We start from the raw sequence: 26,098 nt of genomic DNA, 5'->3' as shown, positions 1-26,098 counted from the left end.
AAAATTGTCGAGCAGAAATTGATAGCCAAGTTCCGCACCCATGAGGACGGCCTCAACCGGGATCTTGGGTTCATGTCACGCTACACGTTACCCCACCAGCGAACAAATGTTATCTGTTTTTAATATAATGGGTCATTTGCTGGCTCTCTCTGCCTTCCGGATGTTTCTGCCTCTCTCTGTGTTTTTTTTTCTCTGTTTTTTTTCCCTGTTTGTTTTTTTGTTGAATGTGTATTCGGAGGTTCTGCAGGTAACACCTCTCTGTCTGAACACGGTGATTGCCTTGGCAACGGGCAGTTGCAGGGGCAGTCTGTAAACACCATGTATTATTGTTCAATATGTATAAATGCGTAGGCTTCAAGGAGATCTTGAAACATTTGCCTGAGGAAGGAGAAAATCTCCGAAAGCTTGTGAATTTAAAATAAAATTGCTGGACTATAACTTGGTGTTGTAAAATTGTTTACAATTGTCAACCCCAGTCCATCACCGGCATCTCCACATCATGACCAATATCTTGAACATCTGTACGTGACTGGAGATAGATCTTTGTCCTCATTCTCGTACCTCATCGTCCCGTGACATCAGCACCAGCTGCCCATTGACTAGTGTGCAGTTATTGATGTCCCAAACGGGCACTCCCGCTGAAGGCACCAGGGAAATGGGAGGGGCCTGAGGCGGAGACACAGGTACAGCGTCAATCTCATCTGTAGAAAAAAAAAATCACATCCATCAGGATCCTCGCCATGAAGAGAAATCAAAAACTTGCCTTTCTATAGCGCCTTTCACCATCTCAGGGTGTCCCAAAGCGCTTTACAGCCAATGAAGTGCAGTCACTGTTGTGATGTAGGAAACGCGGCGGCCGATTTGCGCACAGCAAGGTGATAATGACCAGATAATCTGTTTTAGTGATGTTGGTTGAGGGATAAATATTGGCCCCAGAACACCCGGGGAGAACTCCCCTGCTTTTCTTTGAAAGAGTGACAATGGGATCTTTTATATCCAGCTAAGAGGGCAGACAGGGCCGCGGTTTAATGCCTCATCTGAAAAACGACACTTCCAACAGTACAGCACTGGAGTATCAGCCTAGATTTTCTGCTTAAATCTCCGAACTTGTGGGACCTGAACCCACAACCTTCTGATTTAGAAGATAAGGATGCTATCCACTGAGCCACAGATGACCAATGGTAACATTGCGCAGCTTAACTGTTGTCCCAAGTTCTGCCCGTCAATGAGACCTTGTCCAGTTTCTCCATTACTGGGGAGACTTTAAAGAAACAATCTGGTCCGAAGCCTCCACCAAACTTCCACTGGTGGTGGGACCCGTCGGCCTAGAAATTGGACTGCGACAGGTGTAGAACGGACGCCTAAGGGTCCAAAATGGTGGAGGCGGTGCACACTCATTCTGCGCCAGAAGTGCGCTGCCCGCCATATTGGTTGGGGCTCCTCAGTGCATTTTTTTTCCATGTACCAGGAATCTGGTGTGAAATGTCATCGTGCCTCTTGAGTCAGGAGCTCAAGGGTTCAAGCCCCACCCAGGATATAGGCACATAATCTAGGCCGACACTTCAGTGCAGTACTGAGGGGGTGCTGCACTGTCAGAGGTGCCATTTTTTGGTCAGGTGTAAAAGATCCCATGGCACTATTCCAAGAAGAGCACGGGAATTCTCCCCTGTGTCCCGGCCACTTTTTATCCTTCAACCAACATCACTAAAACTGATGAATCATAGAAATTTACAGCACAGAACGAGGCCATTCGGCCCATCGTGTCTGTGCCGGCCGAAAAAGAGCCATCCAGCCTAATCCCACTTTCCAGCTCTTGGTCCGTAGCCCTGTAGGTTACGGCACTTCAGGTGCACATCCAGGTACTTTTTAAATGAGTTGAGGGTTTCTGCCTCTACCACCCTTTCAGGCAGTGAGTTCCAGACCCCCAACACCCTCTGGGGGAAAAAATTTTTCCTCAGCTCCCCTCTAATCCTTCTACCAATTATTTTAAATCTATGTCCCCTGGTTATTGACCCCTCTGCTAAGGGAAATAGCTCCTTCCTGTCCACTCCATCTAGGCCCCTCATAATTTTATACATCTCAATTAAATCACCCCTCAGCCTCCTCTGTTCCGAAGAAAACAACCCCAGCCTATCCAATCTTTCCTCATAGCTAAAATTCTCCAGTCCTGGCAACATCCTTGTAAATTTCCTCTGTACCCTCTCTAGTGCAATCACATCTTTCCTGTACTGAGGTGACCAGAACTGAACACAACACTCTAGCTGTGGTCTAACCAGTGTTTTATATGGTTCTAGCATAACCTCCCAGCTCTTATATTTTATGCCTCGGCTAATAAAGGAAAGTATCCCATATGCCTTCTTAACCACCTTATCTACCTGTCCTGCTACCTTCAGGGATCTGTGGACATGCACTCCAAGGTCCCTCTGTTTCTCTACACCTCTCAGTATCCTCCCATTTATTGTGTATTCCCTTGCCTTGTTTGCCCTCTCCAAATGCATGACCTTGCACTTCTCCAGATTGAATCCATTTGCCACTTTTCTGCCCATCTGACCAGTCCATTGATATCTTCCTGCAGTCTACAGCTTTCCTCCTCACTATCAACCACACGGCCAATTTTTGTATCATCTGCAAAATACTTTATCATGCCCCCTACATTTAAATCTAAATCATTGATATAGATAACCTGGTCGTTTAGCTCATTGTTGTTTGTTGGACATTGCAGTGTGTAAATTGGCTGCCGTGTTGACCTACATAAAAACAGAGGCTCCTATTTTAACTCGAGGCGGGTTTTGGGTGGGTGAGTAGCCAGGTGAGTTGGAAGTTCACCCTCTGCTCTAGAAACGATGCCCGGGCGTATTTTAAATCCTGCCGGCTGACACCTGGGTGAGGCAAGGAGCCTGGACCATTTTAATTGGCCGTCCACATGGTTTCTGCTGCGTGGGTAGGGTTAATATCGCCCCAGTGACTACCCTTCAAAAGTACTTCATTGGCTGTGAAGCACTTTATGTACATATGAAATTGACGGGCAGGAAAAGACCAGCTGGTCCATCAAGCCTGTCCCACCCACCATGATGGCCGGAGCATCGTGATTGGACACTTCCTCCCTCCCCCCTCCCCCCGCCGACCCCTCCCCCACACAGCCATGGGACATCCCGAGGACGTGTTGTAAAACTACAACTTCTTTCTTTAACTCTTCTCCAACAAATGTATAAAACAGTTTTCAAATCCTTAATTTTTTGTGTTACTTTATTTGTCTCCTGCGGTTACTAAATGCACCACTCTATGTGGAGCTGAATCACACAGAAAATTGTAAGTAGTTGCGTTTTGAAACTTCTCCCTGGGTTGGGCTAAGCCATCAAGCCTCTATCAGTGTTGAACCTGATCAGTTAGCCACATGGTGCAGTGGGCACTGGCCCCTGTGGTCCCTGTGCCAGTGCTACTCAGACTTTTCTATCTCTGCTGCCATCGAATGCGGTGCAGAAAGGAAAGAGATCAAAGGTGCACAATATGAGAGTCACTTCCTGTTCCACATCAGCAACTGCTGCAGGAAGCCAATCTTGACATCCACCGTGAGAAGACCTCACTAATGTGAATAGCCTCCCTGTGAGAATAGAGTGTTACTGTGGGTTGGCTCAGTGGGTCGCACTCTCACCTCTGTATTGTGGAGAAGGTCATGGGTTCAAGTCCCACTCCAGAGACTTAAACTCAAAATCCAGGCTGACACTCCCAGTCCAGTACTGAGGGAGTGCTGCACTGTCAGTAGGTGCTGTCTCTCGGGTGAGATGTTAAACCGAGGCCCTGTCTGCCCTCTCGGTTAGACATAGAAGATTCCATGGCACTAGTTTGAAGAAGAGCAGAGGATTTCCCCCCCAGTGACCTGGCTGATATTTATCTCTCAACCAACATCACTAGAACAGATTATCTGGTCATTATCTCAATGCTGTTTGTGGGATCTTGCTGTGTGCAAATTGGCTGCCACATTACAACACTGATTACATTTCGAAAGTATTTCATTGGCTGTAAAGCGCTATGGGGACGTCCTGAGGTCATGAAAGTGAGCAATATAAATGCAAGTTCTTTCTTGTTGTTCACGTGGCCTCTCGGAACGAAATGTACATTTTTAAGCCGCTTGCAGCAGTTTTGGGCCTGTGCTCGTGAAGAATAGGTTGAAGCTGCCCAAACACATCTTATGGAGGGCCCTGCTGACACAGTTACTCCATTGGGCTGGCCTACTTTTAAACTCAAGCCTCAGAGGTGAACAAGCAATAAACTAATAGTTTATTGGGCCCATTCGGCCCAACTGGTCCATGCCAGTGTTTATGCTCCACACGAGCCTCCTCCCACCCTACTTCATCTCACCCTATCAGCATATCCTTCTATTCCTTTCTCCCTCATGTACTTGTCTAGCTTCCCCTTAAATGCATCTACGCTATTCGCCTCAACTATTCCACGTGGTAGTGAGTTCCACATTCTCACCACTCTCTGGGTAAAGAATTGACTTAAGTCTCCCTGGACTAGGGAGGGTCAAAAGTCAGGCAGGATTCCCACTCCAGATCATGATCCAGTTACACCATGGCCTCGCCCCTCCCTATATCTGTGACCTCCTCCAGCCCTACAACCCTCCGAGATCTCTGCGCTCCTCCAATTCTGGCCTCTTGTGCATCCCCGATTTTAATCGCACCACCATTGGCGGCCGTGCCTTCAGCTGCCTAGGCCCTAAGCTCTGGAATTCCCTCCCTAAACCTCTCCACCTCTCTCCTCTTTCTGCTCCTTTAAAGTCGCTCCATTAAACCTACCTCTTTGACTAAGTTTGTGGTCACCTGTCCTAATATCTCCTTACGAGGCTCGGTGTTAAATTTTGTTTGATAATCGCTCCTGTGAAGAGCCTTGAGACGTTTTACTACATTAAAGGCGCTGTATAAATGCAAGTTGTTGTCGTTAAAATGTCAGATGTCTGAAATTATCTCCTACTGAAAGACAGAATCTGGTTTGAAGAGCCAATCATGATCCAGGCTCACACAGGAAGTGTGGCCACTTGATTGGGGGAGGGGAGGAGAAAAGTTTACTCTCAATCTCAGGCTCCTGAACTACGTGTTATGCTAAACCTGATTTTAATTCAAAATCACTTTTTTGCACTTAAAAAAGTTTGAATTATCCAGTATTTCGAATGAAGCAACATAAACATGGCAAAGTAGGAACGTAATACACAAAAAAATTCCACAAGCGCTGGATAAGTTAAATGAAATAAGTAGATTTGATCTAATTTTTTAACCACAAAAATGTGGTGGTTTTATGTCGTTATCAAAAACATTCCCTGGTGCAGTTGAAGAGTCATCACACAACTCAACCTGAGGCCTTGGGTCTCAGGGGACTGCACTATCCTCAGCTCCCTGATCAATGCATACATTCATACCACAATCAGCCAGATCTTACAGCACTGACAAGCCATCACACTCAGTGCAGTGCCTGCGGCCAAGTATTGACAGTTAATATCATCATTTCAGTTCTGTGAAACCAGACAGATCTTGCCACATGTCGCAGACCCAGATGTTGTGTTAAAAATAAATTCAGAAGTCAATTAAGAAAGCTTCTTGATTCGTTTCCTTAAAGAATCGCTCAACATCTATGCTTAGTATTAAATGTTATCCATGGAGATAGATTATAAGAATGCATGGGAACAGGAGTAGGCCATTCAGCCCCTCGAGTCTGTACCGCCATTCAATTTGATCATGGCTGATCTGTATCTTAACTCCATCTACCCGCCTTGGTTCCATAACCCTTAATACCCTTACCTAACTAAAATCTATCACTCAGTTTTGAAATTTTCAATTGACCCTCAGCCTCAACAGCTTTGTTGGTCGCTGACCTACACTGGCTCCCAGTCCTGCAGCATCTCGATTTTAAAATTCTCATCCTTGTTTTCAAATCCCTCCATGGCCTCGCCCCTCCCTATCTCTGTAACCTCCTCCAGCCCTACAACCCTCTGAGATCTCTGCGCTCCTCCAATTCTTGCCTCTTGCTCATCCCCGATTTCCATCGCTCCACCATTGGCGGCCGTGCCTTCAGCTGTCTAGGCCCTAAGCTCTGGAATTCCCTCCCTAAACCTCTCCGCCTCTCTCTCGTCCTTTAAGACGCTCCTTAAAACCTACCCCTTTGACCAAGCTTTTGGTTACCTGTCCTAATATCTCCTTACGTGTCCCGGTGTCAAATTTTGTTTGATAATCGCTCCTGTGAAGCGCCTTGGGTCATTTTACTGTGTTAAAGGCGCTATATAAATGCAAGTTGTTGTCGTTGTTGAGAGAGTTCCAGAATGGATCAATGCAACGAAAGGTGCAGCCTACTGGTGAGTCGAAAGTTCAGCAGGCAGCAGCTAAATGGCTGACCGAGCAAGCTCTTTGGGCAGCGACAGACAGTCAGGCTGATGTGGTCATGCCAACACTTGGTGGTACTTCCTGTGCTTGAATCAAAGCACCATCTGCAGCTCCAACAAACACAGGGCAGAGGGATCGTTTAAAGATTTGAGAAAGATTAGCCAAGATCCGTGCAGTAGAGAGCGGCAAGGCAACAGGATCGGACGAGTCAAAGTAACAGTACTTTAAGTCCAGATTTTACAAACCTTTAGCTTGGAGGTGGAAGGGAAGACTGGAGAAGGTGAGGCGTTCCATAGTTTTGAAACTATGGAAGAATGGGGGTAATTTTGACTTTTGGCGCTGGTGTAAGACGGGTGATTGTCAGTTTGGACGCCCTGTTATACATCTCTCCCTACTTTCTATTAAAGTCAACGGGTGGCTGATCCGATATCACCCGTTTTACACCATCGGCCAAAGTAAAAATTACCGCCAATGGGTTTAGTAGGAGATGGTGCGATGAGCCTTGACTTCAGCACAGTGAGGAAGTGGCGGGGAGGAAGAGTGTGTAGAATGGAATACTTTAGAACTTAGGAGAGACAAGAGAAGAAAGTTGTGAGGAGGAATGACGACAGTGGTTGCGATGAAATGGAGAAAGCCAGTGGTAGTTACGATGGGGAGGCAGGGTAGAGGCTGGAGCTGAGAATCAGGGCATCCATCAGCTTGTCCTTGTGACGTGTCTGGAACTGCAGGAGAGGTTCTGGGATTGAACAAAATAGTTTTGTATCTTTAGATCAATGGGTTTGGTGCTCTGGAGGGAATGAACGATGAAACTAATCCACTTGTAGTGCCTCAAACGTTGACGATACTGCTTTACTCAAAATGTCTATTGCCTTCAGCCAATATCAGGACGGAGTTGTGAATGGTTCAATACCCACTCCAGAGACTTGAGCATGTAATCCAGGCCGACATTCCCAGGGAGTGCTGCACTGTCTTTCGGGTGAGATGTTAAACTGAGGTCTCTCAGGTGGACGTAAAAAATCCCACGGCACTATTTGAAGAAGAGCAGGGGGAGTTCTCCCCGGTGTCCTGGGACCAATATTTATCCCTCAGCCAACATCACTAAAAACAGACGATCTGGTCATTATCACATTGCTGTTTGTGGGATCTTGCTGTGCGCAAATTGGCTGCCGCGTTTCCTAACATTACAACAGTGACTACACTTCAAAAATATTTCATTGGCTTTAGAACGTCCTGAGGTCGTGGAAGTAGATATACAAAATGCAAGTCTTTTCTTTAATCACGACCAGACCTGGCAACGCATTGGAAGATGTCGGGACAGAGTGGGTGGAAAGGGTGACAGAGTGGGTGGAAAGGGTGACAGAGTGGGTGGAAAGGGTGTCAGAGTGGGTGGAAAGGGTGTCAGAGTGGGTGGAAAGGGTGTCAGTGCAAAACTGGTGCAGAGGTTGAGGGAAGAACTGGTAGAAGTGGGTATCAGGATGGAGCATGTGGAGGATTTGACAGAGCAGAGCAGGCAGAGAGGCGACCAAGGCAACGTGGGTGGAACGTTACTATTTAATATCGACCACCGCATGGACACAAGGTGTTATGAGGTGTAACGTGCAGGGAGCAGGCAGATAAATAATTGACTCTCTCACCCCATTTCTGACCAACATGGAGTAAGTGGCACAGAATAGATTGACAGTAAAGTCTCCTCCATCAGGCCAACAGGAAGTTTCTGGAGAATTGGTCAATTTACAAACAGAAAAATACTTATCCATATAAGTAATCGAAGAGCCTTGAGAGAAATTGTTTTGCTTCATTTTCAGAGTGTCTCCTTCTCTCTTTATCACCCCATTTCCCATCGTGTACCATTTCCTGGTGATTAGCTTGGCCTGCTCCTGAGCTGTACTGGTCTCTGCACAGCCCCTCTCACCTTACATGAACTTCTTTTGATTTGGCCTTGATTCTTAGTCTAACTTATTGCGATACGAGTCAAGTCTAAAGGTCAGTGATAACAGACTGAAACGTCAGCACACTCTGTCGCACATCAGCCCCTGTGTGCTGGCATAGGAGAGTGTTCAGTTACAGTAAAGATGGTCACAGATCCCGGGTTTGATCCATGCCCTGTGTTGAATTAGCTGAGGCAGTTCAGGTGTCACAATTGGTCTCAGTACCGCTCCCGATCGCTGCCCCGTATACCTGCTTATCAGGTGAGAACCGGGTCAGATACAATTGTGATTCCCCTCTGCCCATTGCTCCAACAACTTGCATTTATATAGCACCTTTAACGTAGTGAAACGTCCCAAGGCGCTGCACAGGAGCGATTGTCTGTCAAAATTTCACACCGAGCCACATAAGGAGATTTTAAGGCCAGGTGACCAAAAGCTTGGTCAAAGAGGTAGGTTTTAAGGAGCGTCTTAAAGGAGGTAGAGAGGCATTGAGTTTTAAGGAAGGAATTCCAGAGTTTAGGGCCTAGGCAGCTGAAGGCACGGCCGCCAATGATGGAGCGAAGGAAATCAGGGATGCACAAGAGGCCAGAATTGGAGGAGCGCAGAGATCTCGGAGGGTTGTAGGGCTGGAGGAGGTTACAGAGATAGGGAGGGGCGAGGGCCATGGAGGGATTTGAAAACAAGGAGGAGAAATTTAAAATCGAGGCGTTGCCTGGAGCCAATGTAGGTCAACAGGCACAGGGGTGAAAGGGACTTGGTGCGAGTTAGGATACGGGCAGCAGAGTTTTAGATGAGCTCAAGTTCACGGATGGTGGAAAGTGGGAGGTCGGCCAGGAGAGCATTGGAATAGTCAAGTCTGGAGGTAACAAAGGCACGGATGAGGGTTTCAGCAGCAGATGGGCTGAGGCAGGGGCGGGGACAGGCGATGTTACAGAGGTGCAAGTAGACGGTCTTCTTATTATCCATACTCCTTGATAGGCTCACACGTGAATAGCTACTTGAGTGAGATGCTAGAGGTGATTTCCCCAATGGGGCTGTACTACCAGCACGGGTCAGTGCCTTCAGGAGAGGAAAGGAGGGAAGAAATTTAGCAAGGAAATGAAGGGTGGTACAGATATGGGGCTAATTCAAAAGTATGTGCTGTTGCACGTTGGTGTGACAAGAAGCTGCTAAGATTTGTGTTACTTTTCACCACCTAGAAAATTCTCAATCTCAGTTGTGCCTTTGTGGGAACATTAGAGTTAGGCCCTAGAGCCCCTCGAGCCTAGTCCGCCATTCAATTAGATCATGGCTGATCTGTACCTCAACTCCATTTACCCTCCTCTACTCCATATCCCTCGATACCCTCACCCAACAAAAATCTATCGATCTCAGTCTTGAAAGCTCCAACTGACCCCCAGCATCCACAGCCTTTTGGGGGAGGGGAGTGTGGAGTAAAAGTCGGGAATTCCAACATAGGGAATAGAGTCTGAGGGAAATTCACCCTGTTGTCTGATAGGTAATTCCTCTATCACCGCTAGCCTCCAACCTTTCTCTCTCTCTCCCTTTGTCTGTCTCTCCCTCTCTCTATCTATATCTCTCTATCTATCTCTCTATCTCTCTGCGTCTCTCTCTCTCTGTCTTTCTCTATCTTTCTCTCTGACTCTCTATCTCTCTCTGTCTGTCTCACTCTCTCACTCTCTCTCTCTCTCTCTCTCTATCTGTTGCAATCTTTTTGGCCTCCTTATTTTATTTATTCTTTACTAAGGTCATTACTTATCTAAACGTTTATCTCTTGCTCGTCCCTAAGCTCCAAATACAATGTCTTGCAGACTCTTACTCCTTCTCAACAGTCTCACTGATAAAACAAGACTCGTTGCTTTTACACCCTAACGGAATCATTCCCCGGACCATCAAACTGCAGAGCTGCTCGCTTCCCTCAGTCTTCCTCCTACAACCTGTAGGCTTTTTAAACCAAGCTTTGCACTGCCAAACCGCTACCCCTCGATCTACCTCGTCCGCCCTCCTGTGATTTTCAACCTGGTGGTGTCCTGAGTACTGAGGGAATACTGCACTGACGGAGGGGCAGTACTGAGGGAGTACTGCACTGTCAGAGGGGCGGTACTGAGAGTGTACTGCACTGACGGAGGGGCAGTACTGAGGGAATACTGCACTGACGGAGGGGCAGTACTGAGGGAATACTGCACTGACGGAGGGGCAGTACTGAGGGAGTGCTGCACTGATGGTGGGGCAGTACTGAGGGAATACTGCACTGACGGAGGGGCAGTACTGAGGGAGTGCTGCAGTGTCAGAGGAGCAGTACGGAGAGGGTGCTACGCTGCCATTCGGATGAGACATTAAACTCAGGTGGACGTAAAAATTCCCATGGCCACTATTTCGAAGAAGAGCAGGGGAGTTCTCCCTGGTCTTCGTGTCAAAATTCATCCCTTAATCAACAGCACTAAAAACAGATTATCTGGTCATTATCATATTGCTGTTGGTGGGATCTTGCTGTGCGCAAATTGGCTGCTGCATTTCCTACATTACAACAGTGACTACACTTCAAAAGTACGTCATTGGCTGTGAAGCGATTTCGAACGTCCTGCGGTTGTGAAAGGTGCTATATAAATGCAAGTTCTTTCTTTCTTTATACGATGTTCTTCACACTTCATCTAGATTTTCAACAAAAAAATGCTCTCCGTGATTACCTAAAGCTTCTATCTTGTACCCCCTGGTGGCATGTTTAAGAACGAGATGGAGTGTGCAATGCTTATTGTTAAATCAAGATGGCTTCATCATCATCTCTACAGTTATATAAATGGACTGGATGTATTCGCCTGGAATTAACTTGGGCATGCTCCCAATTGGCCGGTGGATACTCTGCTTAGAATCATAGAATCATACCGCACAGAAGGAGGCCATTCGGCCCATCATGCTGGTGCCGGCTCTTTGAAAGAGCTATCCAATTAGTCCCACTCCCCCTGCTCTTTCCCCCATAGCCCTGCAATTTTTCCCTTTCAAGTATTTATCCAATTCCCCTTTGAAAGTTATTATTGAATCTGCTTCCACCGCCCTTTCAGGCAGCGCATTCCAGATCATCACAACTCGCTACGTAAAAAAAATTCTCCTCATCTCACCTCTGGCACTTTTGCCAATTACCTTGAATCTGTGTCCTCTGGTTACCGACCCTCCTGCCACTGGAAACAGTTTCTCCCTGTCTACTCTATCAAAACCCTTCATGATTTTGAACACCTCTATTAAATCTCCCCTTAACCTTCTCTGCTCTAAGGAGAACAACCCCAGCTTCTCTAGTCTGTCCAGATAACTGAAACCCCTCATCCCTGGTACCATTCTAGTAAATCTCCTCTGCCCCCTCTCCAAGCTCCAAGCTTATGCCAATCTTCCTCCAAAGTTACAGCGATGGATCAGGAGAACCCTTCCAACATCCAAGGAAATTCATCCCCATTATGTCGACATCTAACACCTTAAATACTTCAGCATTGACCACAAACTACCATAAAATGAAACTCTGATAACACAAGACCGTTCACATGTATGTTGGAGAAAAGTACCTTCATGGGAATGGTCCTGTTCTGGCTCCTGGTTGGAACGTTTTCTGGTCAGTCGATTAGAAACCGAAGTCAGGAAACTCCTGATCTTTTCCGCCGAGTCTGACTTCACTTTCCTCAGGTTCCGGCCAGGACCTCTTGCCGATTTGGACGGCTCGGAGTGAGCTTGCTGGTAGCCCGACTTCTTGCTCCTCCCTGCCTGCCCTTCACCCTGGGAATCCATGCTCTCCTTGTCAGCCTTGGATCTCGTCCCCGCCGGCGTCTCCTTTCGGATCCCCTGCTGGGCAGCCTCATCTCCTGCAATGGCCTCTGTCAGGCCTCCTTCCTCTGCGGCATCTCTCCCCGAGGCTGCCTGCTCCTCCACCTCCTCCCCCTCCTCCTCGCACCTTTTAGCGCTCAGCTTGGAGCCCGTGTACCACTTGTAAGCCTTCAACAGCGACGGGTTGTCCATGCTCTGCTGCTCGGGAGAATCTGTAGCAGCAGAGGTCGAATTCCCATCCACGTCCATCGCTCCACAGCTGGACAGGGAAACCAAAACCAAGGGATCTCAACTGGTAATCCACTGGTTGAAATGTGTCACTCTACGCACATCCCCTGCTGGAACTTGGTGGTGCGTGCTCGGCTTTGTGTGTGTGTCGGGGGCGGAGGGGTTGGTGGTTGGTGTTGTTATGGTACATCTGTCGCAAAGGAAACAGAGGAAGGCACTGTAGCAGGAACATGGCCAATCACACACAGCAGCCCTCAAAGAGAATCTGTGAGTGACATTCGCTGCAAACCACAAGGTCAGATGGAAGGAGATTAAAAAGATTGTTTTCTTTCAAAAAATACAATTTCTGCCCTCCCCTCAAAAAAAAAAATAGACAGAGCCAGTAACCCGCACAAAAACTCTTCAAGCAAGAGGAAAGCTTTGGTCTCTTTAATGCTAACTTTTCTAGATGAGATGTTGCTCGTGGCATTCTGTTGGCGTTTGGTGGGGGGGGTCGGGGGGCTGGGGAGGGGTGCAGATTGTTCTCACGGAGGTTTCGAGAGATCCCGCAGCTCAGTAGATCCCTTCAACTGTATGTTTGTTCTCCACCTGGCAACGGGGCCTCTGTGCAGTGCGTTACGGTGGTTGACGTTCGACTGCCGCTGAGGCGGGAAGGGAGTCGATGCCCAATTTAAATTGCCGGTGACCAGACTTTTTAAGGTCTTCTGGCAGATGGTGAACTCCTGGTTGAGACGCTCATGGTTTGCAGCGCAGGCTGCCTAACCTATGTCAAAACCATTTGGGGAGGGGGGGAGGAGGAAACAGTGTGTGTCCCCCTCTCCCAATGGTTGCATCAATGAATGGCATAGGCCGAATTTCAGTCATACTTATTATCTGCTCATTTGATGACATCATGAGTGGCGCAGTTATGGTCGCCAACTCTCCAGGATTGCCCTGGAGTCTCCAGGAATTGAAGATTAATCTCCAGTTAACCGCTGCCAGCAAACCCATGTGATCAAATCATAGGGGGCATTAAACGAATTGAGTTTCAAAAATTTATCTTTGAACACTTTTGTCTATTAGATATAAAAAAAAAATCAAACGCGGGAACGAAAGGCTGTTGGACTGACAGTCAAGGATCATCCAATCGGGTAATGAAGAGTCTGTTCACTTTCCGATTGGCCGTGGGAAGGTGGAACACCGCGAGAGTGGACATGTGGGCGGCCAATGGTGAACGCGGGGGGGGGGCGGCGGGGCGGGGGGCGCGGGGCGGGGGGCGCGGGGCGGGGGGCGCGGGGCGGGGGGCGCGGGGCGGCTGGAACCAGGAGGTCATGCGATGAAACCTCCAGGAATATGTCCAACCAGAGTTGGTGACCCTAGACGCAGAGCATGTGAAAAAACGGGGAGGTGGGAGGGCCATAAAATTAATAGGCAATTAAAGCTAAGAGGATCCAGGACTCACAACCTGATGTTTAATTCCTCCATATTTTAGAAGATCTCTCCAGACGCCGATAGAAGGGGCCTGGCAGAATCATAGGATCATAGAATCATAGAGAGTTACGGCACAGAAGGAGGCCATTTGGCCCATCGTAGCCGTGCCGGCCAAAAAAAAGCTATCCAGCTTAATCCCACTTTCCAGCACTTGGTCCGTAGCCCTGTGGGTTACGGCACTTCAGGTGCACATCCAAGTACTTTTTAAATGAGTTGAGGGTTTCTGCCTCTACCACCCTCTCAGGCAGTGAGTTCCAGAACCCTCTGGGTGAAAAAATTCTCCTCAGCTCCCCTCTAATCCTTCTACCAATTACTTTAAATCTGTGCCCCCTGGTCACTGACCCCTCTGCTAAGGGAACTAGGTCCTCCTTATCCACTCTATCTAATCCTGTCATAATTTTATATATCTCAATTTTATATACCGCAATTAGGGACGGGGAATAAATGCTAGCCTTGCCAGCGACGCCCACATCCCATGCACAAAAATAAAATCTCCCCACAGCCTCCTTTGTTCCAAAGAAAACAACCCCAGCCTATCCAATCGAAGTAGCAGCGAATCGAGTGGCGAGCTGAGCGTTTCCCCCCGGCGGTGGGAGTAAAGATCAGAGAACAGGGCCGCCCAGTCACCACGTGGCAACGCCACGCCTAGCAACATCGGAGGAGGCCTGCGCACAGGTTGTGGGCCTGCTCCCTTGACGGAAAGAGAGTCTTGCATTTACATAGCGCCTTTCACGACTTCAGGACATCCCAAAGCGCTTTTGGATGTACTTTTGAAGTGCAGTCACTGTTGTGATGTAGGAAACGCAGCACAGCAAGGTCCAAATTTGCGCACAGCAAGGTCTCAATTTGCGCGCAGCAAGGTCTCAATTTGCGCGCAGCAAGGTCCCATTTTGCGCGCAGCAAGGTCTCAATTTGCGCGCAGCAAGGTCTCAATTTGCGCGCAGCAAGGTCCCATTTTGCACGCAGCAAGGTCTCAATTTGCGCGCAGCAAGGTCCCAATTTGCGCACAGCAGGGTCTCAATTTGCACGCAGCAAGGTCTCAATTTGCGCGCAGCAAGGTCCCAATTTGCGCACAGCAGGGTCTCAATTTGCACGCAGCAAGGTCTCAATTTGCACGCAGCAAGGTCTCAATTTGCGCGCAGCAAGGTCCCAATTTGCGCACAGCAAGGTCCCACAAACAGCAATGTGATAACGACCAGATACGGTGATACATAACCTACAGGGTTTAAGCATCTGTCAGATTTCTGTTTTCTGTCTATCAAAGAGAGCACAATGTTCGAGGTATGATATAAACTAATCTGTTGTTTAAAGGCTGGCGAATTTCCACCTTACTGAGAGTCTGCATAGTGTGTGTTCAGCATGACACAGGAAGTATGGTTAGTGCTTTAATAAGTCTGAGAGAGGCCGGAAGTCATGACCTTTCCAGATACTTCAACAAGCAAGAATTTGTTGAGGTACAAAGAAGTTAATTTGCCCGAAGGAGGACAAAATCTACCCCAAAATTGCAAAGTAGGAAAGCTGCATTTCAAAAAATATATAATTCATTGCAGAGATCAGAAAGTATAACGACATACAGGAGATGATAATCTTTGCCACGCAGGGTGCAATAAGGCCTGATTTTAGTGCTCTGTACATCACTGGGTACAACATAGGAATGGGAGTAGGCCATTCAGCCCCTCAAACCTGTTCCATCATTCATTTAGATCATAGTGATCTGTATCTTAACTCTTAATACCCTTTGCCTAACAAAAATCTATCAATCTCAGTTCTGAAATTTTCAATTGACCCCCAGCCTCAACAGCTTTTTGGGGGAGAGAGTTCCAGATTTCCACTCCCCTTTGTGTGAAGAAATGCTTCCTGACATCACCCCTGAACGCCTTTCACGCTTAGGCCACTGGTTAAAATAGCAATCGGGCCCCAATGATGTCATCGCAGCCTAATCTGCATACTTAAAGAAGGACCCCACTGGATTCAGGTGTCCTAGCCGCCCGCTCAAAAGAGCAAGTCAAAATTCCAGACTGCGGGAATGGAGCGGGAGGCGGGCAAGTGTGTCTCGGGAACGATTTTAACCTCCTGTCCACCTGGTTTCCGCCAAGCAGGCCGGAACAGCAACAACAACAGCTACTTGCATTTATATAGAGCCTTTTACGTAGTAAAACGTCCCAAGGCGCTTCACAGGAGTGTAATCAGTCAAAATTTGACACCGAGCCACATAAGGAGATATTAGGACAGGAGACCAAAAGCTTGGTCAAAGAGGTAGGTTTTTAAGGAGCGTCGTAAAGGAGGAGGAGAGAGAGGCGGAGAGGTTTAGGGAGGGAATTCCAAAGCTTAGGACCTAGGCAGCTGCAGGCACGGCCGCCAATGGTGGAGCGATGAAAATTGGGGATGAGCAAGAGGCCAGAATTGGAGGAGCGCAGAGATCTCAAAGGGTTGTCGGCTTGGAGGAGGTTACAGAGATAGGGATGGGCGAGGCCATAGAGGGATTTGAAAACAAAGATGAGGATTTTAAAATCGAGGTGTTTCCGGACCGGGAGCCAATGTGGGTCAGCGAGCACAGGGGGTGATGGATGAACAGGACTTGGTGTGAGTTAGGATACGGGCAGCAGAGTTTTGGATGAGCTCAAGTTTACAGAGGGTGGAAGATGGGAGGCCGGTCAGGAGAGCATTGGAATAGTCGAGTCTGGAGGTAAGAAAGGCATGGGTGAGGGTTTCAGCAGCAAAGGAGCTGAGGCGGGGGCGGAGACAGGCCTCTGCTGTGTGAATGTGGCTTCAACCGACTTATTGTTGTGACTTCACAGCTAGAACCACCCGCTGAATTCAGCAGGATCTGTGGGCAACTTTGATGAGTCTGTGCTCAGTAACTTTGAATAGTAACTGCTCAGTTTGTGCCAGATCCTGTACAGAGTGCGCCTTGTGTCAGTGAGTGTGAGTGGGGTGAGGTCTCTACAATTCTGTGCAATGAGTAAATGGGGTGGGAGGGTGGGGTCAGTCCTCTCGGGGACTCTGTGTGTGCGTGTGTGTCAGAGAGAGAGAGAGGAAGTTCCTGCTCTTTTGAGAGTTTTATATGTGGGTGGGGTGCAGTCGCTCTGTAGTATTGCGTGTGAGGACTGTCAATCCTCCTGGGTCTCCTCCTTTACATTATCACCTGTGGTTCAGCAGGTAGCACTCTCACCTCTGATTTTAGAAGGTTGTGGGTTCAGAGCCCGACTCCAGGCTGATACTCCCAGTACAGCACTGAGGGAGTGCTGCATTGTCTCAAGTGCTGTCTTTTGGATGAGATGTTAAACCCGCCCTCTCAGGTGGATGTAAAAGATCCCATGGTGTTATTTTGAAGAAGAGTAGGGGAGTCCTCCCCGGAGTCCTGGCCAACATTTATCCCTCAACCAACATCATTAAAACAGATTATCTGGTCATTAGCCCATCACTCTTTGTGGGATCTTGCTGTGCGCAAATTGGCTGCTGCATTTCCTACATCGCAAAAATGACTAAACTTCAGAAGTTCTTCATAGGCTGTAAAGTGCTTTGGGACGTCCTGAGATCATGAAAGGCGCTATATAAATGCAAGTTCTTTCTTTATATTCTAAGCATTTACTTTTATCTTCTTCCAAGGTAAGTGGAAAGGAGCAAATCAAGTATACTGAGATAAAAATATAAATATTGAAACTTCAAGAGGCGGTAGAGTTTTGCATCCCCATGTGTTGTCTTGTCACCTAATTTGCATATATTAAACCATATTTAAGGTAATTGGCAAAAGAGCCAGAGATGAGATGAGGAGATTTTTTTTTGACACAGCGAGTTGTTCTGATCTGAAATGTGCTGCCTGAAAGGGCGGTGGAAGCAGATTCAATAATAACTTTCAAAAGGGAATTGGATAAATACTTGAAAAGGGAAAATGTGCAGGATTATGGGGTGGAGATGCCGGTGATGGACTGGGGTTGACAATTGTAAACAATTTTACAACACCAAGTTATAGTCCAGCAATTTTATTTTAAATTCACAATCTTTCGGAGGCTTCCTCCTTCCTCAGGTGAACGAAATGAAATCCTCGAAATGAAATCGCATTTATAATTCACAGAACAATGCTTGGTGATTACAGACAGTTTTTTCAACTGCCCGTTGAAACTTCTTATGGGGAAAGAGCAGGGGAGTGAGACTAATTGGATAGCTCTGTCAAAGGCCAGCACAGGCACAATGGGCCAAATGGCCTCCTTCCGCACTGTATGATTCTATGAATTTCATTTAGTAAATACTGTATACATGGGAAATCCAAATTTAAAAGTCGTAAACAGATATTAAATAAATCAGAGCCAAATTATAGTTAATAAACTAGGCAAATCACACTTTAAAATGAGTGAGTTTATTAGTGGCCATGTAGCCATGACTGTCCATGTAACTCTTCCTTGTTTGAGGGCTGGCCTTCATGTTCGATCTTCTCTCTACGGGTTACTCTTCTGTGGTTCTGTTGACTTGTCCAACCTCCTGGTATGGGAGACACAGGTCCAAGGGTTAGAATGAAACCTTCCTGTATCCTGCCCCAACAACTCAACTCAGCCCAACCTCAGACATGCACCCCCTGCAGCACCAATTCCCCATTTGCCGCACCAGTCATCATCCCCTGGCCCCTCTGAATGGAAATTAGCGCTGAGGGAATTCGCAGCTCGGTCGAGACGGCCCAAATTAATCTCATACAGGACCCTCCCAACCAACTGCCAGAGGAGAATGATGGGGTAAATTTTAACCCCACGAGCGGGTGGGTTGGGGGCAGGCGGGATGGTAAAAATCTTTAAAAAGTAAAACCCGCCTCCAACCCACCCACTTCCGGTTTTAACGGAGACGGGTCGAGGGGGTGGGGGGACCAGCCCGCTCTCAGGAGGCGGGTCGGTCAGTGAAATCTTTTAAGGACGCTGCGGGCCTCCATTATAATAAGTTTTTTATTTTTAATTTCTGGGGGCCGAGATTCCCGGGCCTACTGCTTCACGCCATGTGAGAGGAGGCGAGAGGGCCCAGATCAACAGGTAAGTGCCTTTATTGCACAGCTGGTTGGCCAGGAGGAGCAGGAGTGTTTCCCACAGGCCCAACAAGCCTACTTGCCGCAATCCACACACACATGACCGGCCGACCCCCTCCCCCATGTCCGAGCCCCTCCTCGATCTCCGACCCTCCCACGATCTCCGACCCTCCTCGATCTCCGACCCTCCCACAATCTCCGACGTCCCCCGTGATCTCCGACCTTCCCGGCGATCTCCATCACCCCCAACGTCCAACCCCGACCCCCAATGTCCGACCCCCCCCCCCCCCATAACTGAGCCCCTGCTGACCCCCCCCCAATGACCGCCAACCACGATGACTCCCCCACATGACTCCCGAACCCTCGATGATCCCCGACCACCCAGTGAACCCACTACCCCAACCCCACCGATGAACGACCGCCCCCACCCCCTCCCCATCTAAGATTTAACTGCTCGCATCTGCTCCCCAGCTGCTCCCCCGTCCAATTGAGGCCAGCCTGTCAATCTGGCTGGCTGTCGGGCAGGAAACCTACAGAAAAAAAACGAAAGACGTCCTTACGTCAAAACCGTAAGGACGTCCGGGAAATCCGTTCTTCCAGGTTTCCCATCAGGAATTCCCCCCCAACCCCCGACCGCCCTCTTCCCAACTCCCTGTTAAAATTTACCCATATGAGCGTGGGCCAGGTCTGAGGCCAGAGATGAAAGGCCAGTGCAACCCTTGCACCACCCAGCCCTCTTCAGTCCCTGTATCCTTGGCCTCACAACAACAACAACAACTCCTTTAACAAAGTAAAACGTCCCAAGGGGCTTCACAGGAGCGTTTATCAGACAAAATTTGACACCGAGCCTCATAAGGAGATATTAGGACAGATGACCAAAAGCTTGGTCAAAGAGGTAGGTTTTAAGGAGCGTCTTAAAGGAAGAGAGAGAGAGGCGGAGAGGTTTAGGGAGGAAATTCCAGAGCTTAGGGCCTAGGCAGCTGAAGGCACGGCCGCCAACGGTGGAGCAATTAAAATCGGGGATGCGCGAGAGGCCAGAATTGGAGGAGCGCGGAGATCTCAGAGGGCTGTAGGGCTGGAGGAGGTCACAGAGATAGGGAGGGGCGAGGCCATGGAGGGATTTGAAAACAAGGATGAGAATTTTAAAACCGAGGCGTTCCCAGACCGGGAGCCAATGTAGGTCAGCGAGCACAGGGGGTGATGGGTGAACGGGACTTGGTGCGAGTTAGGATATGAGTTAGGATCAAGCTATATAAATGTTGAGTCTGGTGTTGCATTCTTTCAAAAGAATGTCTATTGCAAAACTATTGGAGACTCAATCAAATGGCTGTCATTTTTACTTTGGCGAACCCACTGATCTCACTCATTTCCTGGCACTGACATCAGTCCTTGCTCAAAGCCATGGTGGAATGGTGCCAATCAAAGCAGGATTAGGTTGGAGGGGGAGTTAAAAGAGCAAAGACAGAGTGCCATTGTTTGAACGAGAAGATACAACATTTGGGGAGATGCCGATTTTTTTTTTTGCGCTCACGTGAAAAGGAATAGGAACAGGAGTCGGCTGCTCAGCACTCTTGCCACATTCCTTTACGTACTAGTTTATCAAAACCTTTAACGCCAATGGGTTAATGTGGTCACTGAGGGGGCACTAATAGGAATTGGACACTTGTTGCAAAGAAATAGAACTGGGCGGGATTTGAATCCCAAGCTATCAGAGACCCAAAGCATGGGATTGGTGTGTTCATCCAACCCTTCATAAACTGTCCTTGATGTGATGACGAATCACCAAGATTACCCAATGGAAACACTGTTACCTTAAAGGCTTCCCATGTCTTGATTTCATTGAAGAGCATTTCCCCTGGGCACGTGGTTTCTCCGTGTTGCCGATGCCCTTGGACGGCGTAATCGCTGACAATTTTCTTGCCGATCACAGCGCACCTCATGAAATTTTCCTTCACCAGCTCCATTGCTGCCTGGTCCGGGAGCTCTGAGGTGTAGTTACCGATAAAACTTACACCGTACCCTTTGGAGTTTTGACCTTTGGTGTGGGCTCCTAGCCAGAGCCATCCGCGCCCTTCATACAGGTATCCGTCGGAGCCTGTCACAAAGCTACAAAGACCAGTCTGGAAATTAGCCCAGCAGACAACATTTTATTTTGTTTTCACAAGTAGTAACGTGGCTCAGTGGGCAGCACTCTTGTTTCTGAGTTAGAAGGTCAGGGATTCAAGTCCCACTCCAGAGACTTGAGCCTCGGTGCCAGTACTGAGGGAGTGCTGCACTGTCAGAGGTGCCGTCTTTCCAATGAGATATTACAACCAAAATCCTGTCTGCTCTCTTAGGCAAATGTGAAAAATTGTATGGTTCTGTTTCAAAGAAGAGCAGGGGAGTTCTCCCCAGTAGACCTGGGCCAATATTTATCACTAAAACAGATGATTGAGTTATTATCACATCACTGTCTGTGGGATGCTGTTGTGCACAAATTGGCTGCTGCGTTTCCCATTTTACCACAGTGACAATACTTAATTTATCAGGGAGTAATTTACTGAAGGGGTTTTGATGATACACTTTCAATTCTCTCTCAAGTTTTTCATATTAATTTTAGCTCTAATGTTTCAGTGTGAAGCTCCTGTGTTAACAAATTGCTTTCTTTTTGCTTTCTCGGTGTGGGGCGGGCATTGAATTATTGTGAGGAATATCACCGTGCAAAACGGGATACTTTTCCACTTTGGACACTCTGCCCTTCCCCTTGTCAGAATTAATCATACCCAGGTCAGATGCAGCGCGCCCAAATGCAGAGTAGCATCTCTACACTCCACCTCAACAACTTCCGAATACCTAGTCTCTGTTCTGTTGCACCCATATAAATGTTTCCCACTTCCTACTCCAGCCATCCACCTGTCCTCTCTGCCATCTTGTTCCAAATTGCGGTCTGTTTTTTTTTTATAATACTCCAGTATACTCACTAATAAATCCAATAGGGAATTCAGGAGAAACTCCTTTACCCAGAGAGTGGTGAGAATGTGGAACTCGCTACCACAAGGAGTAGTTGAGGTGACTAGCATAGATGCATTTAAGGGGAAGCTCGATAAACACATGAGGGAGAAAGGAATGGAAGGATATGCTGATAGGGTGAGATGAAGAGGGGAGGGAGGAAGCTCGTGTGGAGCATAAACACCAGCATAGACCAGTTGGGCTGAATGGCCTGTTTCTGTGTTGTGCATTCTATGTAATCCCTACTCAATGGGCAAGGGTGGAAGTGGGGCATTTGTCCTGCCAACTGTTCCATTCCCCGACAGCAATCCCTCAACTCACTGAACGCAAAGTTCCTCCGGACATAAAGGAAGTTGGCTCCTTACTTGTAGCCGATGTCATCCCATTGCCGATCGTCCTGGTGGAAGCGTTGCATGCTCCTCATGTCCGCTGCACAGTCCTGGAAATTGGTGCAGGGTCGGCTTGGCTCGTACGTATGGTGGATGTAGACATAGCGTAGGGGCAGTGCCAGCGTCACGGGCGTCCCCTTGTAGGGCTTCGCTCCCCACATACAGCGAGGAATGATTGGAGGGCAAACTGCAAACAATAAACACACGATGCAGCTGTATGTCAAAGAAAGAACGATGCACGGACACCTTAGGTGGTCACTGAGTAAAGTGCTGATACATCGTAAGCTCTGATACAACATCCATTGTTCATAGTTCCATCACTCAAATGGAACCCATGTACAACAGCTTCTCTATAATGGCTTCCCATTTTATATGGCCCGTGTTGATAAACACCCCCCCCAATTGCTTAGTGGGTAACTTCACTATGTGGTTTGCTGTTAAGTATTGAAGACCTGGGACTAAATTTTACTCCTGCTCGTAACCGGGTGGCGTGGTGGCATCTAAAGAGGACAACATGGGCAGTGAGGCCAACCACTATCTCACCGCTCCAACCTGAATTGCCCTCCCCCACCCCCCGGAACCATTCCTGCCCAGTCCTTACCCAACAAGTGCTGGGTTCCTGCTTTGTTTCTCTCCCGTCCGTCCCTGCTCCTCCTGCTCCCCAGGACAGCCGTGGTGACAGGCCCGGGGTGGGGATGGGAATTGGCCCCGGCATTTGGCCAATGGAAGCAGAGCGGCTACTGGAGGCCTCCTCTTCCATCGATTGCTTTACTGATGGAAGCCTCGGTCTGTGCCCAGGTCTCCAGTTGCTGTGCCGCTCCATTTTTCCAGGGTCCTCTGTGACCCCCCCCCCCCCCCCGCCCCACCTTTAACGTCACTCCAAACCCTTCAGGAGGTGCAGCACCATCTGGATTCTCTGCAGGGCCACTGGTGGGAATCCCACCGAGAATCTGCCATGGATACAGAATGACCCCTGACCCAGGATATTGGGCTGGGGTCATGGCGGGGTTGGCACAGCGGGCGGAGGTCCTTCCAGGGAACTCCCAGGTTGGGTCGAGTGTCCACTACAGTTGATTTAGATGATCTCGGACCAGGACAGCAGGTCGTTTGACACAATCAGTCAGGGTTCCTGTTCCAGACTGGCATCTAGTGACTCCTGTTGGACATTGGACGAGATCGGGATTGGCTGTGGGCAAATGCCAAAGAAAATTGATGCGAGAAGTAAATAAATAAGTAATACTGCAGGTGCACGTGGCATAAGGAAATTTGGGAAGCCTACTGAAGTCCACGGAAATCAAAATGGGGAGAGATGTAGAACGGGCTGCCGACTCACTATCACTCGTTCTATACTATCACACAAAGTCAAGATTACCCCCCTTTGAGTTAGGTTTGGTTAAATGTCATTGAATCTGGGGTTATGTTATGGTGGCATGAATGAGGAAGACCTTTTCTGTGATGTAACGTTGATTCTAAGCAGGAGCATTTCACAGGAAAACCTGAGGAGCAGGTTAGATGAGAAGAACTGGAATAATCAATTTACGTGATGCACGTAACAACTACACCGCCAACGTGAGGAAAGAAAGATAATAGTATTTTGGGCTGGATGGTTGAGTGGATGGTCATCTCCCCGAACCTGAGTTGGAATCTAGATCAGATGATGTGATGAAGCTTTCTCACCTTGTCTGTGTGAAGATGAGTTTGGACAGTCTCAACCTAGCTCCAAATATCATAGTATGGTACTGACCCCTGGGGAACACCGCTGTATACATCCCTCCAGTCTGAAAAACAACCGTTCACCACTACTCTGCTTTCTGTCCCGTAGCCAATTTTGTATCCACGCTGCCACTGTCCCTTTAATCCAATGGGCGTCAATTTTGCTATTATGTGGTACTTTGTAATTGCACCTTGTAATGTGGTGTGTTACTCAATGGGTAACCGCGTCTTGTAATGAGATACTAACCTTAGCTTGCCACTAATTGGCATTAATTTGGAAATCTTACTTAAAGAAGCCACAGGGACAGATGGTGTAGGAAATGGAAATGTCACACGGCAGAGTGGGGCCTGCTCTCCGAGATTGAATGAGTTTAGTACTGATACTGGATGAATATTTCCATGCACTAACTCGTCTCTCGCTTTAATGAGCACAAAATGTCAGAGCTAGATTTAGAAGTAAAATCAGAGGTGAAATAATTGACACTGTATATGGTGTCGTATATAATGGTCTACCCAATCTACCTGATTTTCATTCCATTGTTTTCAATTCAAGTGGTGTTGCAAGTAAGAACAAAACTCAAATTCTTGTGCATGTCGTGTTAAACCTGCAATTAAAGTAAAGCCTTCAACTCACTTTCTACCATCCGAAGGGGCGATATCACCATCCCACACTCCCAGCAGGAAGTTGCACTCACAGGAAAATGTGGGGCGGATAGGGCTACAATGAAACTGTGCCCCCCCTTGTGATCACAGCTCCCTGCTGGGGTTGAGGAGTTAATTGGTCTGAACTGCAGCCCATTTGCTTCAATCACTCACACCGCTGTCATCATCAGAGTGACACAGCATTGAGGAGATCCACGCTGAAGGTTATCCACAGGAGGTAAACATTCCATGATGTTAGAAAAACACCAGCCTATACATTAAAAAAAAACCTTCCAGAAGGCAAACTTTACTTCCTGTCGGCATAACTTTTGATCACGCTTTTCCATCAGCATTTACCACAGTAGATTGCTATGTCAACACTTCCCATTCAGTTTTTCCATGTCAATGGTCACGGTGTAGTTGCAGGCTAGGTGGCGCTTTGGAGTGAGTTTCTAAACTCTCTCAATTCCTTCACAATCTTGTATATAAATAAATCTTGTATTCATCAACTGACTGTGGGAGACGCCCCAGGCAATTTATTATAAAATTCTCGACAAGCAGTAGTTCAACTTGGCTTTTTAAGGGAGTGGCAGTCATTTCTATTTTTTACTTACCGAGATAATTATAACGAAACTGTTTAACTCCTTGCTCAGATATCTCTCTGAAGATGTTGTAGTCGAGGTGTTGAAGGATTGAATCAGTCCTGTTGTGGTCGTACAGATAAACTGCACTAACAATCTCATTGGTAAAATTGCCAAGGTCAACCTTTGCTTCAAAGTTCTCACGACGTGAGTTTGCCTTTAGACCCAGTTGCCCCTGCACCTCACCATAGTAATCTCTCAGCACTGAACTGAGTTTGGGCAATGGAGCTCGGAGTTCTGTTAAGAGGTCTCCCAGGATAAAGCCATCCATGCCTCCGTTAATCAAAGCATTTGTTGCCAGCGACCAGGACCCTGTCCCAGTGAAAACTTGAGGAGATGTCACATTGTCCCAACAACCGTCAGGTCCCAGTAACCCTTGGCTTCTGTTCAAGTGATGTGCCACAAATGCCACGCCGAGGTCCTTGGCTAACGTCAGAGCATAAAGATTATCAACTGTGACTGGGCGATCGCCTGCAACATCTGACCAATGCTCTACTTTTCTCTTCAGTCCGGCTTCAATTCCTGCAATAAGATGCCCGACAGCGACTGTCGTTCCATCTGGAGTGAGGACCACGCCACGTTCACCCAAAGAGCTGACTTCATGGTTCATAACATCTTTAATAAAAGATTGTTTGTCTTCAGATAGGGGTTCCAGCGAGGTGGAAGGGGTCGAGGGTTCACCGAGGAGGAGGTGACCGTACTCCCGGTTGGACGTTTGCAGATCTCGTAGGATAGACGTTATGTTGAGAATAGTGAATGCAGGAACATGGCCTTCCAACTCCTCGATAATGCTCAAAACATTATTTATGTGATAGTCTGGCTTTGCTGAAAAGAAAACCAAACAAATGAAGACTTTCAGAAAGACACAGAAGTTATCCAATGACCAGCAGTGTGTAGTCCCAAATACAAGGAT

At 47.8% G+C, this 26,098-nt stretch overlaps 2 protein-coding genes across 2 annotated transcripts in view; both read right to left on the bottom strand.

Annotated features, from left to right (window-relative positions):
• LOC137304412 (ras GTPase-activating protein nGAP-like) overlaps positions 1-12,465 on the bottom strand; it is a 59,065-nt gene extending 46,600 nt beyond the window's left edge. The window contains exons 1-2 of the mRNA XM_067972998.1: positions 11,851-12,465; positions 562-701 (exon numbers count right to left, since the gene is read on the bottom strand). Of these exons, the coding sequence (XP_067829099.1) occupies positions 562-701; positions 11,851-12,355 (645 nt within the window). The 5' untranslated portion in view covers positions 12,356-12,465. The remainder of the gene's footprint in view (positions 1-561; positions 702-11,850) is intronic.
• A 5,306-nt stretch (positions 12,466-17,771) lies between these two features.
• On the bottom strand, positions 17,772-25,832 carry pglyrp6 (peptidoglycan recognition protein 6). Its single transcript, XM_067972825.1, has 4 exons — positions 25,159-25,832; positions 22,166-22,376; positions 20,624-20,918; positions 17,772-18,283 (listed from the first exon to the last, which is right to left on the bottom strand). Exons 1-4 carry the CDS (start codon positions 25,793-25,795, stop codon positions 18,248-18,250), a joined length of 1,179 nt encoding a protein of 392 aa, XP_067828926.1. The 5' UTR covers positions 25,796-25,832; the 3' UTR covers positions 17,772-18,247.
• Between the last annotated feature and the right edge of the window lie 266 nt (positions 25,833-26,098).

Source organism: Heptranchias perlo, chromosome 37 (genome assembly GCF_035084215.1).
Source record: "Heptranchias perlo isolate sHepPer1 chromosome 37, sHepPer1.hap1, whole genome shotgun sequence".
In the NCBI taxonomy this organism is placed as follows: Eukaryota; Metazoa; Chordata; class Chondrichthyes; order Hexanchiformes; family Hexanchidae; genus Heptranchias; species Heptranchias perlo.
The sequence above is the reverse complement of the archived record's forward strand: the minus strand, read 5'-3'. Positions and strand labels throughout refer to the sequence as shown.

Excerpts from the sequence above, each read along its gene's own strand:
- pglyrp6 (XM_067972825.1), bottom strand. The coding sequence starts at position 25,795 with ATGAACCATGAAGTCAGCTCTTTGGGTGAACGTGGCGTGGTCCTCACT. Across the intron at positions 22,377-25,158 it reads GTTTCGTTATAATTATCTCG|TTTGCCCTCCAATCATTCCT; the intron begins GTAAGTAAAAAA and ends TATTGTTTGCAG. Across the intron at positions 20,919-22,165 it reads TGGGATGACATCGGCTACAA|CTTTGTGACAGGCTCCGACG; the intron begins GTAAGGAGCCAA and ends TGGTCTTTGTAG.